At 43.8% G+C, this 16989-nt stretch overlaps 1 protein-coding gene across 4 annotated transcripts in view; it reads left to right on the forward strand.

Moving 5' to 3' along the window:
- Positions 1-16989, forward strand: part of LOC106566910 (signal peptide, CUB and EGF-like domain-containing protein 3) — a 101785-nt gene that overhangs the window by 12437 nt on the left and 72359 nt on the right. For all 4 annotated transcript variants that reach the window (XM_014135494.2, XM_014135495.2, XM_014135496.2 and 1 more), the window contains exons 2-3: positions 10604-10726; positions 15385-15510. In XM_014135494.2, the coding sequence (XP_013990969.1) occupies positions 10604-10726; positions 15385-15510 (249 nt within the window). The remainder of the gene's footprint in view (positions 1-10603; positions 10727-15384; positions 15511-16989) is intronic.

The following is a 16989-nucleotide window of genomic DNA, read 5'->3' on the forward strand; positions in this document are numbered from 1 at the left end:
GGGTGCGGGCAGCGAATAGTTGAAAAGCATGCATTTAGTTTTACTAGCGTTTAAGAGCAGTTGGAGGCCACGGAAGGACTGTTGTATGGCATTGAATCTCGTTTGGAGGTTTGTTAACACAGTGTCCAAAGAAGGGCCAGATGTATACAGAATGGTATCGTCTGCGTAGAGGTGGTTCAGGGAATCACCCGCAGCAAGAGCGACATCGTTGATGTATACAGAGAAAAGAGTCGGCCCGAGAATTGAACCCTGTGGTACCCCCATAAAGACTGCCAGAGGTCCGGACAACAGGCCCTCCGATTTGACACACTGAACTCTGTCTGGGAAGTAGCTGGTGAACCAGGCAAGGCAGTCATTTGAGAAACCAAGGCTGTTGAGTCTGCCGATAAGAATACGGTGATTGACAGAGTCGAAAGCCTTGGCCAGGTCGATGAAGACGGCTGCACAGTACTGTGTTTTATCGATGGTGGTTATGATATTGTTTAGTACCTTGAGCATGGCAGAGGTGCACCCATGACCAGCTCGGAAACCGGATTGCACAGCGGAGAAGGTACGGTGGGATTCGAAATGGTCGGTGATCTGTTTATTGAGGCAGTGCAGGATGGATATAGGTCTGTAACAGTTTGGGTTTAGAGTGTCACTCCCTTTGAAGAGGGGGATGACCGCGGCAGCTTTCCAATGTTTAGGGATCTCGGACAATACGAAAGAGAGGTTGAACAGACTGGTAATAGGGGTTGCAATAATGGCGGCGGATAATTTTAGAAGAGAGTGTCCAGATTGTCTAGCCCAGCTGATATTCTAGGAATATATGCAGTGGCAAAGAATGGACCAAAAATATTCCACTCTGGCCTTTCTGAATGAGAATGGGTCAATTAATTACTGTAATACGTGTTTTCTGCAGTATAGGATGGTCTATGAGTCATAGACCAGTATGGCCACCCATGGCACAGCCATTCATCCTAATTCTATAGGCACAGCACAGCATGGTGCCGCACACGCCGGATGCAGCCCATCAAAGTTACAGAGCATTGTCCAGAAAGGTTGAGCTGAAGCTATAGGGTAGTTTCTCATTCAAAAATGTAAAAATAGAATGTTCTCTCAATGCATCTCCAAGCACTGATGTCTCTAAGCAACACATGCTGAGCAAGGACATTATATCTATTCAGACTTTTAATGATCTTAGTTCTTCAGTAGAGAGGCACACATTAATGCACTCCCAGGCCTTATGAGAGCTATACTGTTCTAGTATAACATTTACATTTTAGTCATTTAGCAGACATTGTTATCCAGAGCGACAGCCAGGAGTAATTAGGGTTAAATGCCTTGCTCAATGACATATCGACAGATTTTTCACCTAGTCGGACTCAAGAATTCAAACCAGCAACCTTTTGTTTACAGGACCAATGCTCTTAACCAGTACCTGCAGCCCATAACATGAGCTTGAGTTGCCCTGCATGTCACAATGTAAGCTCCAAGTGATGAGTCCTATTGGGGTTAATTCTGAATTTCTGAATTTAGTTCAATTCAAACCATTAATTGAAATTAACATTTGTATTGGCCGCACCCCGCAGGAAGTAGAAGGGAAAAGGAAGTAGAATTGAATTCATACCAATTCAATGACGTTCAACTGAGACAATAAACATATGAGTCTCATTCCTTTGGCAAATATTTTGCCAAAAGCATCTGCCACCTTACACTAAAGAATACAGATACTATTTCAAATATTAGCTTGATTATAACTCAAATATGTCAAACAGTATTTTGTTTGTATTTTTGTCATGAGATGTTAGGTTGTTCTGTGCCCTCTGAGTCTATTACAAATCTATTACATTCTGAGATATGTATTTTCTGTTTAATATTTAAGTGTATAAATCATTAATCATTATAAACAACCTAGAAAATGATCTAACAATATTTCCAGACCACTGTACTTCATTGTTTTAGAAATTAGATTGTTGGTAACCATACATGATGACAAAATAAATATATGCATAATGATTTATGGAATAAATTATCCATTTGAATTTCAAAGAATTCCACTGAATTAAGTTCTCCATTCTTTAGTTCAAATTTAATTAAAATTCTACTTCCTACGTGTGTGGCCAATTCCATTCAAATTCAAGATTTGAATTTAAGACAAATTCTCAACTCAATAATTGACCCCAACCCTGCTACACAGCCTAATTTACTGTCTACTGTGGACCCAGTAGAATTGTAGCTAGAGATGGGCACCTTTCCTACTGTTTAAAGCGAGACATGGAGGAGAGCTCTACTGCCAGATGAGACCTGGCCAGGGGAGTACTTTTCTCTACTCTATTCTAGGGTTACAGTTGGAAGATACTTCCTAAGCCAGATGTAGATTTATTTTATTTTACCCTTATTTTACCAGGTAAGTTGACTGAGAACACATTCTCATTTACAGCAACAACCTGGGGAATAGTTACAGGGGAGAGGAGGGGGATGAATGCGCCAATTGGAAGCTGGGGATGATTAGGTGACCGTGATGGTATGAAGGGCAGATTGGCAATTTAGCCAGGGGACCGGGGTAACACTCCTACTCCTACGATAAGTGCCATGGGATCTTTAGTGACCACAGAAAGTCAGGACACCCGTTTAACGTCCCATCCAAAAGACAGCACCCTACACAGGGCAATGTCCCCAATCACATCCCTGGGTCATTGGGATATTTTTTTTAGACCAGAGGAAAGGGGGCCTCCTACTCGCCGTCCAACAATACTTCCAGCAGCATCTGGTCTCTGATCCAGGACCAACCCTGCTTAGCTTCAGAAGCAGGCCATCAGTGGGATGCAGGGTGGTATGCTGCTGGTTAAGGAGGAAGGAGGAAGAGGTGGGGTCTGGCAAATTTGCTCACATAATCTACCTACAGTACCAAAGAATGAGATTCTATTTCTATGGTACCTACTCACTCTCTGACTCATCCAGGTCCCATGATTAGATTGCCACTGCATCTATATTATAGAAAAGCTTACATTTGAAATCTTCATAAAAGCCCCTTTGCTGTTATTTGATTTTGGGCTCTTGGGGTTTTAGCTAATGTTATGAAGCGGACTTGCACAACCTCCCACAGCCCATTGTCTTACGTCAGATAGTGCAACGAAACCTTCTACTCTCATACAGCACTTACAATTATCTTACTTACAATTATCTTACCTGAAGATCCAAAGTGGATTCTATTTATAAAAGGTTTTAAAAAATGAAATCTACCTACAGAGGTGGTGATTTGAAATGTATCAGAAACTACCACCTACAAACAGTGCTAGGTGTTATTGACTGTGGTGTATACAAGATTTACTATAACTGTCACTGAATAATCATTTTATAGTTGCTTCTACAGCTCTTATTTACAGTACATTTTGAACAATTTGTTTTGTTCTTTCTGTTTTGTTCCATTTTGTTTTTTACCATACAGTAAGATCCATCTACAGTAGACTCTCGCTGCGTGGTTGGTGGACCCAGCTAGGGAGGGGTCCATACAGTAAGATCCATCTACAGTGGACTCTCGCTGCGTGGTTGGTGGACCCAGCTAGGGAGGGGTTCATACAGTAAGATCCCAGCTAGGGAGGGGTCCATACAGTAAGATCCCAGCTAGGGAGGGTCCATACAGTAAGATCCCAGCTAGGGAGGGGTCCATACAGTAAGATCCCAGCTAGGGAGGGGTCCATACAGTAAGATCCCAGCTAGGGAGGGGTCCATACAGTAAGATCCCAGCTAGGGAGGGGTCCATACAGTAAGATCCCAGCTAGGGAGGGGTCCATACAGTAAGATCCCAGCTAGGGAGGGGTCCATACAGTAAGATCCCAGCTAGGGAGGGGTCCAGCCAGGTTTGAAGTTGGTATCATTGTTTTTAGAAGACCAGGATCAAGTCAGTGGTCATGATTCCTAAACATTTAGAGTGTGTGAAGCATGAGTGTAAATAGCCCAAATGGAAGCAGTTTATATTTTTATTCACAACTTTTAAAAGCTTTGCCGGACGTCAAACAGTGTATCCCTTCATTAGCTGGGGAGGATTTGGGTGGGGGCGGGGGAGGATGCTAAAATTTGCACTAATGTTGACGTCTGCATTTCATCAAACCCTTTTTTGGACCACCAGTCTCCTGCCCTAGTCGGCCTAATAACCCATGAGACGTTCACTGTGTGCTGTGAGCTGCTATGAGCTGTGTGCTGTGAGGGGCTGTGAGCTGTGTGCTGTGAGCTGCTATGAGCTGTGTGCTGTGAGGGGCTGTGAGCTGTGTGCTGTGAGGGGCTGTGAGCTGTGAGCTGCTATGAGCTGTGTGCTGTGAGGGGCTGTGAGCTGTGTGCTGTGAGCTGCTATGAGCTGTGTGCTGTGAGCTGCTATGAGCAGTGTGCTGTGAGCTGCTATGAGCTGTGTGCTGTGAGGGGCTGTGACATTCTGCCATGGCTCACACTCACACCCTCCCCTCCTCTTCACCCTCCACTTCCGCTGCCTAGCTCCATGAAGGAAGGCAAGGCTAGCAGCTCTTTGTAGACCTGACCCCTGCTTCTTCTCCTCCTCTCTCATCAGGGGTCATGGGTCAACTGCTAGTGCAGCTCAGAGGTCGTGTTGATGTACTGATGGTGTTGGCCCCCGAAGCTCCATCAATACAGCCACTGATATTCTTTTGTTGTTGTTGTTAAGAGCGATGATGGACTGGCCATCCTGTGTAAGTTTATCTCAAACTATTATGACTGTTAGTCTATTACTGTATGACTCAGAAATTATCTGCATTCTTGTCTGGATTTGGGATTACTCATTTCTGTCTCAGACTCTTGACATTCCTGTTGGACTGATAAAAATCTATTTTGTTTTGCATTGATGAGCCACAACAACCCCGGCCTGGCCTCATCACTGCTCTGTTTGCCTTAGTCCAGTGGTATTCAAACTTTTTCCACTGGGACCCCATTTATTCCACTAGAATTTCTGGGGAACCCATTTTTTTCTCAATAAATTCTTGCAACCCCAACCCACCCCAAATCTAATGACACAACCTTAAAATTGGTCAATTTAGATTTTTACATCTACAAATAACCTTAAACTCATTACATTTTCATCTCTAATCAAAGTGAAAAGACACCAATAAATATATTTACTCAATAAAATTGTATTTTTCTAATGATCTTTATCAAAAACATTTGTATATTGTCCCATACAATAATCTGTACTCTTTTTGTTCTGAAATGTTGTATTATTTTTTTAAACGACCCCGCTGCAGTTCCAGGGTCGCGACCCCGACTTTGAATACCACTGCCTTAGTCCTAGCATGCCGTTCTGTTCTGGTCTACCCTATAGGGTGTCCCAGCGTTATTCACTCTATTTCTGTGGTAGGAGGAGGAAGGGGGATGGGCCGGGACAGGGCAGGGGGCAGTCTGGGGGGCTTGAGCAAACAGTGAGGGTCTCAACACACAAAGTAAACATTGCCCTGTGTTTGAACTGTACACCTTGGGTCCAGCAAGTCTCCCACACACTCACTCTCCCCTCAGCCCTATTCCCGACCGGCCCAGCTAAATACACCGCTTATCCCTGGACCTGCCCATAAATAAGAGGGAAAAAGTACCCCCCCGCTGAAAAAATCTGCATAGACCAGCATAGGCTAGTCATGCTGGTCACCAGTGCTCATTTTGCTGGTGACAGGCCTTTCGCTGTGTTCTTGCTGGTGACTAGCTTTTCGCTGTGTTTTTGCTGGTGACTAGCCTTTCGCTGTGTTTTTGCTGGTGACTAGCCTTTCGCTGTGTTTTTGCTGGTGACTAGCCTTTCGCTGTGTTTTTGCTGGTGACAGGCCTTTCGCTGTGTTTTTGCTCGTGACCAGCCTTTCGCTGTGTTTTTGCTGGTGACTAGCCTTTCGCTGTGTTTTTGCTGGTGACCAGCCTTTCGCTGTGTTTTTGCTGGTGACCAGCCTTTGCTGTGTTTTTGCTGGTGACCAGCCTTTCACTGTGTTTTTGCTGGTGACCAGCCTTTGCTGTGTTTTTGCTGGTGACCAGCCTTTCACTGTGTTTTTGCTGGTGACCAGCCTTTGCTGTGTTTTTTCTGGTGACCAGCCTTTGCAGTGTTTTTGCTGGTGGCCAGCCTTTTCTGTGTTTTTGCTGGTGATCAGCCTTCGGTGTATTTTGAACAATGGTGACCAGCCTTTCGCTGTGTGCAGGGGGGGCGCGGGATGTTCCCCAATGCTGGAAGGCGGGCCTCGAGTGAAAAGGTTTGGGAACCCCTGAGCTAGACCATGCTGGTCAGACCAGCTTGAACAGCTAGACCATGCTGGTCAGACCAGCTTGACCATCATCCAGCCAGCACTGACCAGCATAGACCAGCAAGGACCAACTTCAAATTTAAGCTGGTCTATGTTGTTTTTCTTTCAGCAGGGCCTGTCAACGTCTCACCTCCATGACCAACAGCCCTGGCCTAGTAGCCTCTCTGGCTCGCATGTGGGGGGTGCATTGGAACATGGCTGCACAGCAGTGGACTCAGAGAGTTGTACGGTTGTTCTTCTCTCAATATCAGAAAATAATCTTTGACTTATATCTGAGTACTATGATGCTGAGGATGGAACCACATTTGTCTGCAGGTCTTTGTTAAACCAAGGTACTAATCAACTTGATGATATAAATGAGCTATCCCCTCTCCGGAACTTTAGAGAAGACTAGAGCATGTGCTGTCACAGCGTCTTACAGGCTGACGATAGCAAAACCCTGGAGACACAGCAGCTCTTTTCGATTTGGGTTTGATAAACCAGGGCTTAGTGCATGACATGCTCTTATTTCACTTAATGTGGTATTAAGAGCAGCCAACTATCCCGTCCCAGTTATGAAGGGAAGAGACTTTGAATGATGTGCCCCATTACAGGGCTACTACTCAGACAAAGTGCACTGACCTACTTCTTCCTAGGACATCCAACCGTGGGTTCAACCAAAGCGTTGAGCAGAAAGGGTAACTAGCGTACATACGGTATGTAATTCTGGGCTCCTAAACTCTAAACTTCATGTCTAAATGCACAGAACTACAGCAACGTTTTTTCGTTTTGTTGTTTTGACTTTGTTTATTCATCCCTGTCTCAAATCACGGCATTCAACCTCTGCTGCCTAAACTTGTTCCCAACAACTTTGATACATCAGTGCCAAAGAAAAAAAGCCACATACACGTACAGCCTGAAAAAGCAAAGCTTTTCATGTGTTGCATGAGTCAATTAGGAGGGCAGCGTTACTGAACACGTTCAGCAACTTTGTTTCTGAAGTGTTCAGAGGAATGTCCTCGGGACTGTACTGTAGGACCTATTGATTCTGACATGTTTATTTTCACGGCAAAGGCCTGTTCTATTTGTAACAGATCCGGCATATTTTCAGCTTTTGTTGTGCATGTGTTGGAGGGAAGGCTCCCAATTCCCCAGACCGGTGCCTTTTTATTTAAACCCCCAACTCGGCATCTGACGTGTTCTTTTTACATGGCCAACATTCTATTTTCTTCAAAGAGACACTTTATTGAACTACTCCTGAAGTTTGAGTGAGTGACTAACTGGCCGTCTTTGTGAGCCGTCTAAAAAATGTCAGTTTCTGTAAACGGGAGATGAACTCAAGAGATTTAAAAAAAGAAATCTCTTACTCAATTTTATATTTTTGTTCCCTGACCTAAGCTGACAGCTCATGAAAAGATCTTGATTAAGCTCTTCTCAAAGTTCAGAATTATTTCTTAAAGACAAAGTGTTGGCATAATTACCCACTTTCCCCTCTATTGTTTGGCTAATGAGGGGACACAAATTGCTGTCGTCTTCAAGAACACTCAGCACTAGCAGAGTTGTGCTCGGTCCATGCTAGTTAGAAATGAATTAGTTATAGGGGTTTATCAAACTGAAAGCACTCTCCTATATAATGCTATATAATTGTAGCATATCATGTGCATTGCAGAGATGTTGAAGTTGGAGAGCCTTGGTCTTACACAGCGAACACTGAGCTTTGCTCTGTTCTTTAGTGTTAACGAGAGGGAGGTTCAGTGTTAATGAATGTTGTTGTCCAGATCTGGGGAAATATACAAGGCTGTATAAAGTATGGCAGTGCTTGTTGAAATGTTGAGCTTGGCTTCAGCCAATGTAGTCAAAAGATTAGTTTGTGTAGGCTTGGCTTAAAAGTTAGTTCCTTACATACTCTTGTGCGATTGGAGTGAAGTGCTTGCTTGTGATGGTTGGGTCTGCTGTTACATTTACGGTTGAGGAGGTTGATCTCTGCTGGCACTGGCAGTAAGATTGGCGATACAAGAACAAATAGAAAATTGAGAACAGTGCCACTGCTCAGTGAAGTTGTGTTCTAGATTTTGATTTTGATAGTATAATACAACTATTATTATGGTTTATAAAGTCAAAGAAACAGGAGAAGGTGAGAAAACACCTATTATTTTTTCCAGGAACACAATTCAATCATTTGCAGGTCATAGAGATCATAATTAAACTGCACTGTCTTTTTTGAAGTCTATGTGAAGGGGTTTTTGTTTTATTGATTTAGTATGTCTGTTACCAACAGTGAGATTTGTTGAGGGAATATGTTATATTGTCAACAGCTCAGAGATGCAAATCAAGCATGATATATTGAATACAGTGAGACCTTGGTGCTACACTCTGTCCTCTCTAATACTGTAGTATAGTGTCTGAATCACTTCAGACATACACAAAAACATACTCAGAAATGGTTGAACATAAAATAAATGCTTGATTTTTCAAAGCATAATACCACAGTTTATCTTGTGTAAAGTGTTGTATTGCATCTTGTTTGAGTCGTAACTAGATATTTTTTACAACAATGTTTCTGTGAAAGGCAATATTTAGCAGTAAATCCAAGTGCACCTTTTCCAGACTGTTAATTGTAAATGATCTGGAGTTGATGACCCGGATAGGAGCATTAATGTAGGCTAAAGTGGACATGTGAGATTCTTTAGTTTTAGTTTTTAATGAATATTAATCACCAAAGAGCCTTAGAATCCTTAAACCTGACTAAAAGATTAATCTGTTTTTATGTGGAATCTTGCTTGCTCGACTATCAAAGGAACATTGTCCTATTCATCCTTGAGGATAATCAGTGAGGAGAAAAGATCCAGCTTGTGTTTCTATCCCTGAGGATTCCCATTGTTACCACTTCATATAAATCAATATGGAGAAATTAACTACTTTGAGCCTTTGGGACTTCTGGTATTGCAAATGCTTGTGTGAGACTGAGAAAAGTCATCTACTAAACTCCTGTAGTCAACATGACTTGGGATGGGGACAGATTTACAGATTGCGCAATATAAATTGAAAGGTAATTCCCGATTGAGCCGACACATGCAGCGTCTACCATGAATGCAGTCTCCAATGACGCGGGAGCCTTTACATTTCAATATGTAACGGTGAACTTCTGCGATACAATTTTAAATAGAGCCAGATGAAAACATTATTTTCTAATTCAACCTCAAAAGGTCAAACGTGTGTGTAGTTGGCCCTACAGACTTCCCTTGGACAGGAAAAAGGAAAAGCTTCTCCAAGGATTATTGAGACCTGACCTCTCCAAAGAACAGCATGGGTTTTTAATGTCATTGTCCTCTCTGGTCAGGTCCATGGAAGTGATGGCCTATGGCTCCCAAGGTAGATGCTAAACTAACAGGTCTCAGATTGCAGACCGTGTACCCCTGGGATCAGTCCTCCGGGCCCCTGCAGAGAGAGGACTTGTGATAAGGGTCGATATTGGAAGCTGTGTAAACCTTGTTAAGCTTTTCCCCCCTGCAAGCGGGGGTAATCCCAAACACCTGGGCTGGTTAACCAGGATCAGGTGGGATTAGAGAGGAGGGGACCATAGAACCCACTCTGCCCCCACTTCACTCCCCAGTTCCCTGTTTTAATCAAGCCCATCATTTCACTTTTATGCAAATATTTTATCAAAGATTGGGATTTTTACATGGTCCTTTATTCATAAAATATTGAAATTGATCTCAAACTAATATCCTATTTTGCCTGAGTTTATATGATTTCCTGATCACATCCCTGTTTATACATTTTTGGACTTCATCCTTCCCTCTAACTCTGGTCCATGACCATGGCAGAGGGCTATCTATCCTACCATCCCAATGAAAACATTGACTTTTTACTCCATTTCTTGACCCGTGTATCAGAGGTACAGATTGTCCAAGCCAGCAGGCAGTCAAACAGAGGTTCATCACAGGTCAATCAATGATAGACTGTTTATTTACATGTTGTAGTAATTACTCAACTGCTTGTTTATTGTTATGAAGCAATAGGTTCTTCAAAAACGCATGAATTAACTGTTTATTTGTACAAGGGTTTCCGAGAACTATTAAACTGTCAAACATACCACAGTGTAGCAGGGTTTATTGAGCTGAGTTGTTTTGTCTTTATCAAGTGTGACTGCTTGTATTCTCATGGTGGCCTGTCTGTCTGACCAAGTACTTTACAGGGGTTGTGTATCCACAGTAAACATCCTATAGTGAATACCTTGTCAGATTGACGATTGACCCTCCTCCCCTAATGTACAGTACATTAGCCACTTGGGGATATGAAACATTATTTGTAGTTATTGTCCTTAGATGTCACTGTTCCCTCTATCTCTCCCTCCCTGTCAGATGTGGACGAGTGTGCAGAGCAAATTGACAACTGCAGCATCGATGCCATCTGCCAGAATACACTCAAGTCATACAAATGTATCTGCAAGTCGGGCTACAAGGGGGATGGCAAGCACTGCGAAGGTAAGGTGTCAGAGACGCGCGCACACACACACACACACACACACACACACACACACACACACACACACACACACACACACACACACACACACACACACACACACACACACACACACACACACACACACACACAATTGTATGCTTTACATGTCTTATTGGCTTTAAAACTTTAAAGCTGGAATCCTTCATGGGGAAACGGCTTCTTCCATTTGGGATATTCCAGAAACAAAGAAGCTAATGCGAACAACCAACACGGTTTCCCCTCTGACATCATTGCATCTCCCAATAGAACAGCAGAATATGTAGTGCAACTTTTTTTTTACCACACGGCTGAAGAGAGAGGATCGAGATGTTGCGTAAAAGGACAGAGAGAAAAAGACAGGTGCAGCCGACTGCTCTTTTGTGTCAAAGATTAAATGAAGCTGTACATTTCGTGCACATGTTAGAGAAGAGAGTTAAGATAGTGGATGAAAAAGCAATCAGAGGCTTCTGTCTGCCAAGAAGTCAGGGATGTTTCCACAGCCCAGGGCTGCCCGTGACTGTCTATAGCCTGTCAGACACAACCCTGTTTTTGTAGTAGGGAGCGTTCAAAGCCTCTGGATCGTTCTTTCCCCCCGTTTTTATTAGTATTACTGCAGAACCATATTTCACAATGTCAACCCCCCACCCACTCCTAAGATTATTCTAGAATTTATTTGACTGTGTTTTTCATGGCTGTTTGCCTTCAGGTTATAAAAGTTTGCTTTTAAATAAATAAAATAAAAAAAGTGGCCAGTAGAGCTCTGATACCTGAAAGAGTCTTCGCCTCTCTCTTCATCAGCAGTATGTCTGCATAGACTCCTCAAGGCCGATAAACACCATACTGGAAGTGTAGTTGATGGCCGTGAGCTGCCTGTCTCCCCTATACTGGCTGTGGTAAATAATCATAGAAGGTAGAAGGCAATGCAGTACAGCACAAGGCTTTTAATACATAATTCATTTTCAAAGACTGCTGTTTTCTGCTAAGGGCAACAAACCTGATCAAATTGAACAAGTGTGCGTTTCAAACTCATTCAAAAGTTGTGCACGCAGAGCAGTAGATGTGATACTGTAGTGGTGTAGATCTGGTGTTACTGAAACAAACACCTTAAACCCTGGCAAAACATGGGCCAATGGGTTCAGCCGCTTGTATATGCTGAGGTGGAATTACAGCCTTTGCTATCATAACATTTGCCTTGTGATTGTGGAAGAAGAAGTGTGGAAATGGAGATATTAGGATAGCTGTACAAATATACTCTTCTGTGTTGCTTTTCAGTTAATTCTGAAACCGTACACATGAGAGGATTACTCAAATCAAATCAAATGTATTTGTCACATGCGCTGAATACAACAGGTGTAGACTTTATCATGAAATGCTTACTTATGAGCCCTTTCCAAACAATGCAGAGTTAAAAAGTAAGAAACATTAGCACATTGTTTTTTTAAACAAGTAACACAATAAAATAACATTAAAGAGGCCATATACAAGGAATACCAGTGCCACGTCAATGTGCAGGGGTACAAGGTACTTCAGGTAGTTGAGGTAGTATGTGCATGTAGGTAAGTTGTAAAAGTGACTAGGCAATCAAGATGTGAAAGTGTGTCTATGTGTGAGTGTGTGCATGCGTGTGTATTTTGTGTTTGTGAGCGTAGGTAGTGTACGAGTGTGTGTGTGTATGTGTGTGTTGTTGTGTCAGTGTAGTATGTGTGAGTGTGTGGGTAGAGTCCTAACTGGAGCACCCAGTCCAGCTAGCTGATGTGTCTGCCTATCAGCTACTCTATATCCCACGTCAGGAACTGGATGAGGAGGCTTTGTCTTGGAGGCTAAAGGCAATGTTTTCCCTCGTACGGTAAAGGAGGCTAAAGGCAATGTTTTCCCTCGTACGGTAAAGGGATTATCATCAGCAGAGGCCTCATTATGATCGTAATGATGCGGAAACAATATGATTTTAATGACTGACTCACTCACATGCCAGACGCTCCTTTTCTCTCTTTCTCTCATACACACACTCTCATACACACATACTACACATAGGCCAAGTGCACCCAAACACACAGCCCAGAGCGTCCTGCAGGTGATGCTTGGATATACTGCATTGCATTTTCTAAACTGGTTGGTTCGAGCCCTGATTGCTGATTGCCTGACAGCCATGGTATATCAGGCCGTATACCACGGGTATGATATTTTAAAAATGTCTTTACTGCTCTAATTATGTTGGTAGCCAGTTTATAATAGCAAAAAGGAACCACGGGGGTTTGTGATATATGGCCAGTATACAACAGCTAAGGGCTGTGTCCAGGCACTCTGTGGTGCGCCGTGCATAAGAACCGCCCTTAGCCGTGGTATATTGGCCATATACCACTCCCCTTCAGGCCTTATTGCTTAATTATACTGTATGTTTTTGCCTATGTCTCTGCAGGTCTACCCATACAATAACACTAAGGTTGAGCATTCTGTATTCGTCATTAGAATTCCATCGAAATATAGAAACATGTATAGGTAAAGACAGCTAGTGTTTTTACCCTGCCAATAGAGGTCCTTAGAGTCCTGCTGAGAGAGGAGGAGATAAATAAACCATAATAGAGATACAGGATAATAATACATATTGATATACTAGTTATAGACGTGGTACTTGTTCCTCTATTGCTGATGAGTCATGACTCATGGTGTGTGGAGGGAACTTTGGTCCTTAGTGTGGTCTCAGGTGACATGCTGCTCTTAGACACCCGTTGGCAGGCTGGCACACACACCTTGGCAGTGGCACAGCCTCTGTCTGAGGATGCCAAGGAGGTTGTCTGGGAGAGCAGGGAACAGGGAACATGACAGGCTGGTTCAGAACCATTCTATCCACTCAATCTAGTCCATCAGCATGGGAACCACTGCACTGCAGCATCATGCGTCAGTGCCTGTTAGCAAAGTCCCCTGTCCAAGTCATTACAGAAACCTCTCTCTCTTTTTCTCTCTCTCTCTCTCTCTCTCTTTCTCTCGCTCCCCTCTCTCTCCCCCCTCTCTCACTCTCTTTCTCTCTCGCTCTTATTGTCTCTCCTTCTCTCTCTTGATCTCTCTTTATTTTAACCCCTAGAACAGTACTTTGTTTTTATCTCATTGGTATTGCCCATGGAGTAAATCCACCTGTTTGATAGGAATTTGATGCTGCTCCATTCAATGTGAATGAGTCAAATAGGTCTGTAACAGACTGAATACTGAACAGACTGAACAATGGTGTTGGATAGAATCATGTTGATCTTGAGAAATGTCAGTGTTGTGAACAAGAGGGAGGAAGCCTCCTCTCGTTGAGGGGATGAGATTCTCTTAGCCCGGGGTAGATGAGAGTGAGACTGGCATTAGTGTGTCTCCTGTGTGACATCATGGGATGGAGCAGCAGAAACTTGTGGTGGCAGGCAGCTCTGGGAGTTAGAGGGAGAGTGCACTGGTCCAGGCTCAGCCCATTGCTGTCGAGTCAAATCAAGCACTGAGGCATCTGTACCAGGCAGCTACAAAGACGTGCCGAACCACCCAGATCATTGGCCCTAAATGGGTCAGAAAATAAAAGATGGGGTGCATCTCCAACTCTGCCTCAGCTCCATGTCTTCCTCAGCTCCCTGCCTGCATCCCTGCATGCCTCCCTGACTGCTTCCCTATCTCCCTGCCTATCTGCCTAACTACCTGCTTGTCTCCCTGCCTGTCTGCCTCCCTGTCTCTCTGCCTGTCTGCCTACCTCCCTGTCTGTCTCCCTGCCTGTCTGCCTCCCTGTCTCCCTGCCTGTCTGCCTACCTCCCTGTCTGTCTCCCTGCCTGTCTGCCTGTCTGCCTACCTCCCTGTCATCCTCCCTATCTGCCTCCCTGCCTGCCTCCCTGCCTGCCAGCGCATCATCAGAGCCTCTTCAGCCACCTCCACAACAGGCCACTCTATTCCTCTGTCATCTTTACGCTGCTCACTGACTGGAGTGTTGGTTCAGCTGCACGTCTGCCTCTCCTCAGTATTACTCATGTCCTTTGCTTTCTTTCTTTCTCTCGCTCTCTCCCTCTCCCTCTCTCTCCCCTCTCCCTCTCCCTCTCTCCCCCTCTCTCTCTCTCTCTGTCTCTCCCTCTCTCTCTATCTCTCTCTCTATCGCTTTCTCTCTCTCTATCCTACCATCCATGGTCTCATCTGTAATATCACCTTGTGTTCAATGCCACATTCACATTCTCCACACACTGTACGCCTAATAAACGTAATGTACTGTACCCTCTCTGCCTGCTTCTAAATTTGTCTGCCATTATTTATAGAACATTGCATATATCATACTCTCTTTGCACGTCTGCTTTTGTTTCACACCCATTCACTGATTTATTATATTCTGATTCATCTTTAGTGTTCCTGTATATTTCCCTTTTTATCTTCTGCTCTTGGATTTGTACTACTTATGCAGATTTCATGAGGGATACATGCACCAATGTTTCGGACTAAAATTATTATAATTTTTTTTTTAAACATACTCCTTGAACATCTCACAAGTACCTAAGTTTGTCATATCGATCTCTGTTTCATTTGAACAAGAACACCCTCTCAGGCTGTATGTCCACACATTGGGTGGTGGGGTGAAGGTCAAACATGAAAATACCATAGTCCTAACCCATCCCCCTGTCTCTTCCTGCAGATTTAGACGAGTGTGCGAGTGAATACAACGGCGGCTGTGTCCATGACTGCATCAACATCCCGGGGAACTACAGGTGCACATGCTATGACGGATTCCGCCTTGCACACGACGGACACAACTGCCTCGGTGAGTGTGTCAGCTGATGATCAGCTTTATGACATTTACAGTCATTTAGCAGATGCTCTTATACAGAGCAACTAACAGTAATGAGTGGATACATTTACATACTGATCCCCCATGGGAATCAAACCCACAACCCTGGCATTGTAAGCTGTACCATGCTTTACCAACTGAGCTCCACGGGATCTTGTGTCCGTTCAGTCACTTTGTTTAGGATAGCCCAAGGAGAGAACTAAAATACTGCCTACAGAAGGTCCCTGAGTAGGAAATGCCTGGTTTCCATTCAACTGCACATGTGCAAGTCCTAAACATTGAACTTGACATAATTCATGATGTTGCATTAATTAATCTTCCAGACTGGATGTCTATTATACTTCAGAGAAGGGCTTTGGGGGAGGGATCATTTATTTGTCAGGGCTAATGTGTTATGTTTAGACTACTACTGTAGTTCACTTCTGGCAGACGTTTCCTGGTCCCACATAGCAGGATGAAACTCTCACGCCTTCTGTATTCCACGTGCAAAAAAAGACCCCCCTTTTTTTCAACAAGTCTGGGTCAAAAGAGTGAATTGATGAAGAGCTTGACCCTGGGTTCAGGGCTCTGAGTGAGCTGTCAGTGGACCATACTTTCTCATGGTTTAATATTACACCAGTGTGCCATTCATATTAGCCCCTTGGAGCACACATTCAACTTAAAAGGCTACAACATTAAGGGAAAGTAATTCTGCTCTGCTGCTTAGCATAGCCACCCTCTCTCCTCTCCCTTCTCCCCTCTCTCCCTTCTCCCCCTCTCTCCCACAGTCTCTCTCGCCCTGCTCCAAAACCTCAAGTCAAACCTGGCTTCTCAGACAGAAACGTTTTATTTGAACCTCATCATCAAACATGTGGACCTTTGATGTTGTTTGCTGCTGTGTGTTGACCATGAATGAGAATAGCAAGGGTGATATGATATAACTACTCATATTTCATAGACAGGTTATGGGTTGACAGATGTCTCTCTCTCTCTCTTCTGTCTGTGAGTCCTGTACTGTCTCTTTAGGTATTATCGTCAGTTTACAAAATGCTTCATTGGTGATAGGATAGAGTGATGTGTTGGTGGTGAATTAAATCACTGTGTTCTTTCTTACACGCTAACATGAACAGTAGATCAACTACGACTTTACTTATCAACACAGTAAACATGCCATGGGCAGTCAACAGGACTCATATCTATTTCTCATGCCCTTATAGAACTGAAAATAGCAAAGTGTCTCCGTAGACTGATAAACATGTACAGGCTTGAGGGGGCCGTTGCCTGCCTCGCTTTGTTACACCAGTTTCTCTCTCTCTCTCTCTCTCTCTCGCTCTCTCTTCCCTCACACACACACACACACACACACACACACACACACACACACACACACACACACACACACACACACACACACACACACACACACACACACACACACACAAGCGTGCACAACATGCATAGTCTGAAACAGGG

Source organism: Salmo salar, chromosome ssa13 (assembly GCF_905237065.1).
Source record: "Salmo salar chromosome ssa13, Ssal_v3.1, whole genome shotgun sequence".
In the NCBI taxonomy this organism is placed as follows: domain Eukaryota; kingdom Metazoa; phylum Chordata; class Actinopteri; order Salmoniformes; family Salmonidae; genus Salmo; species Salmo salar.